The 2,641-nt window shown below is 41.2% G+C and overlaps 1 protein-coding gene across 1 annotated transcript; it reads left to right on the top strand.

Annotated features, from left to right (window-relative positions):
- Nucleotides 1-1,546: 1,546 nt before the first annotated feature.
- Nucleotides 1,547-2,367, top strand: LOC124018862 (ladderlectin-like). Its single transcript, XM_046334171.1, has 2 exons — nucleotides 1,547-2,147; nucleotides 2,214-2,367. Exon 1 carries the CDS (start codon nucleotides 1,571-1,573, stop codon nucleotides 2,129-2,131), a length of 561 nt encoding a protein of 186 aa, XP_046190127.1. The 5' UTR covers nucleotides 1,547-1,570; the 3' UTR covers nucleotides 2,132-2,147; nucleotides 2,214-2,367.
- The last annotated feature ends 274 nt before the right edge of the window (nucleotides 2,368-2,641 follow it).

Genomic DNA, 2,641 nt, shown 5'->3' with positions numbered 1-2,641 from the left:
AACAATCGTTTATTGTGGAACTGGGATTCCTGGGAGTGTAACGGCTTTCTGTGGAAGAAGGTGAGGACCAAGATGCAGCGTTGTACATCATATTTGTTTATTGTCACTGAACACTAAATACAAAAATAACAAAGGGAATAACCAAAACAGTCCTGAAAGGTGAAAAACACTAAACAGAAATGAACTACCCACAAAACCCGTGGGCAAGAGCTACCTAAGTATGGTTCCCAATCAGAGACAACGATAGACAGCTACCAAAAACAAAGAAATACAAAAACATAGAAAAAAGAACATAGAATGCCCACCCTAGTCACCTTGGCCTAACCAAAATAGAGAATAAAAGCCTCTATGGCCAGGGCGTGACAGGGAGTGCATTCTGATGAAGGTAAGTGAATATTTATAATGTTATGTCTGACTTCTGTTGACTGCACAATATATGGCGGATATCTTTTTGACTTGTTTGGTCTCTAAGCGGCATACTCAGATTATTGCATGGTTTGCGTTTTCCGTAAAGCTTTTTTTGAAATCTGACACAGCGGTTGCATTAAGGAGAATTGGATCTAAAATTCCATGCATAACACTTGTATCTTTGATCAACGTTTATTATGAGTATTTCTGTAAAGTGATGTGGCTCTCTGCAAAATCACCGGATGTTTTTGGAACTATTGAACATAACATGCCAATGTATACTGAGATTTTTTAATGTAAATATGAACTTTATCAAACAAAAACATACATGTATTGTGTAACTTGAAGTTCTATGAGTGTCATCTGATGAAGATCATCAAAGGTTAGTGATTAATAATTCTCTCTATTTCTGAATTTTGTGACTCCTCTCTTTGGCTGGAAAAAGGGCTGTGTTTTTCTGTGACTTGACGGTGACCGAACATAATCATTTGTCGTGCTTTTGCTGTAAAGCCTATCTGAAATTGGACACTGGTTGGAATAACAAGAAGTTTATCTTTAAAATGGTGTGAAATGCTTGTATGTTTGAGCAATTTTAATTGTTGGATTTATTTGTTATTGCCTGCAATCATGTTGATTATTCATATTCGGTGGGGGGAGCTGCAACTCAATATTAGGAAGGTGTTATTGTTTTGTACACACTGGAAACTGTTGAGTGTGAAAACCCAGCAGTGTTGCAGTTCTTGACATAAACATGTGCATCTGGCACCTACTATCATACCCCGTTTAAAGACACTTAAATTGTCTTCACCCTCTGAATGGCACACACACAATCCATCTCTCAGTTGTCTCAAGGTTCCAACATATTTTTTTAACCTGTCTCCTCCCCTTTATCTACACTGATTAAAGTGGATTCACCTGGTCAGTCTAGGTCATGGAAAGAGCAGGTGACCTTAATGTTTTGTACACTCAGTGTATATTTGCCAAAAGCATTAGGATACATTTGCCAACATGATATAGAATCAGTGTCAACATGTTTTTTGGTACATTGGAATCAGTGTCAACATGTTTTTTGTGCTTCGTCCTTGTGGCTTGGTGAGCTGCTTTCTCAAGCTGAACAGAACCTACAGACTTGTGATTCCTTCTCTGACAGGAAAAGATTACCATGGAGAAGTTGGCCGTCCTTCTGCTTCTGAGTGCTGCCATTGCACTGGGCGACGCAAACCTGACCCAGCTGCTTGGTTTAGAACCCTTACTGAAGACTGAGGTGGAACAGACTCCTCCTGTCGGGGCTCAGGTAGCAGCAGTACAGCAGGGGACAAAGGAAATGTCATGTCCCTCAGACTGGCACCCATATGGATCACGCTGTTTCAGGTTTGTCAGCATTCCGCAGTCATGGTCAGATTCTGAGCAAAACTGTTTGGCACTTGGTGGAAACCTAGCATCCGTGAATAACCTTTTAGAGTACCAGTTCATGCAAGCACTAACAAAGAATACCAATGGCCACTTACCTGATACCTGGATTGGAGGTTTTGATGCAGTCAAGGAGGGCTTATGGATGTGGTCAGATGGGTCCAGATTTGACTACACTAACTGGAACATTGGTCAGCCCAATAACGCTGGAGAAGGAGAGGACTGTCTGCAGATGAACGCTGCAAGTGAGAAGCTCCGGTTCGACGTGCCCTGTGAGTGGAAGTTTACATCTCTCTGTTCCAGAAGAATTTAGGCTAGGAAATGACCCAGCCACTTCAACTCTCACCTCCAGGGATCAACAGTCTACTTCACCTCTCACCTCCAGGGGTCAACAGTCTACTTCACCTCTCACCTCCAGGGGTCAACAGTCTACACTTCAATACTCAAACCAAGATCTGTCACTCATAGCAGCTCACCATTACCTAAACTTGTGATGAAACTGTGTGATGATGCTAATCCTGCTTTTGAAATTAAAGATAAATGACTGAATAGTTGTTCTTCATTTCCTATTGCTTAACTAGTTGTCATGGCACATCAGTTAGTCAATTGTAAGATATTACTAGAATAAAGACAATCTCTAGAGATTATATTTCTCCCCTGAATGAAGGACTGAAGATGCTCTCAGATGAAACAGAGAATGTGTCCACAGAGAGAGAGTGGTAGAGAGAGAGAGAGTGGTAGAGAGAGAGAGAGTGGTAGAGAGAGAGAGAGTGATAGAGAGAAAGAGAGAGAGAGTGATAGAGAGAGAGTGCTATTCTATTTC

The sequence above is a fragment of the Oncorhynchus gorbuscha genome, unplaced genomic scaffold (genome assembly GCF_021184085.1).
Source record: "Oncorhynchus gorbuscha isolate QuinsamMale2020 ecotype Even-year unplaced genomic scaffold, OgorEven_v1.0 Un_scaffold_584, whole genome shotgun sequence".
Lineage (NCBI taxonomy): Eukaryota > Metazoa > Chordata > Actinopteri > Salmoniformes > Salmonidae > Oncorhynchus > Oncorhynchus gorbuscha.
Note: the sequence above shows the minus strand (reverse complement) of the source record. Positions and strands in the feature narration are given on the sequence as shown.

Bases quoted from the DNA above. Each gene is read 5' to 3' on its own strand.
- LOC124018862 (XM_046334171.1), top strand. From the start codon at position 1,571: ATGGAGAAGTTGGCCGTCCTTCTGCTTCTGAGTGCTGCCATTGCACTG.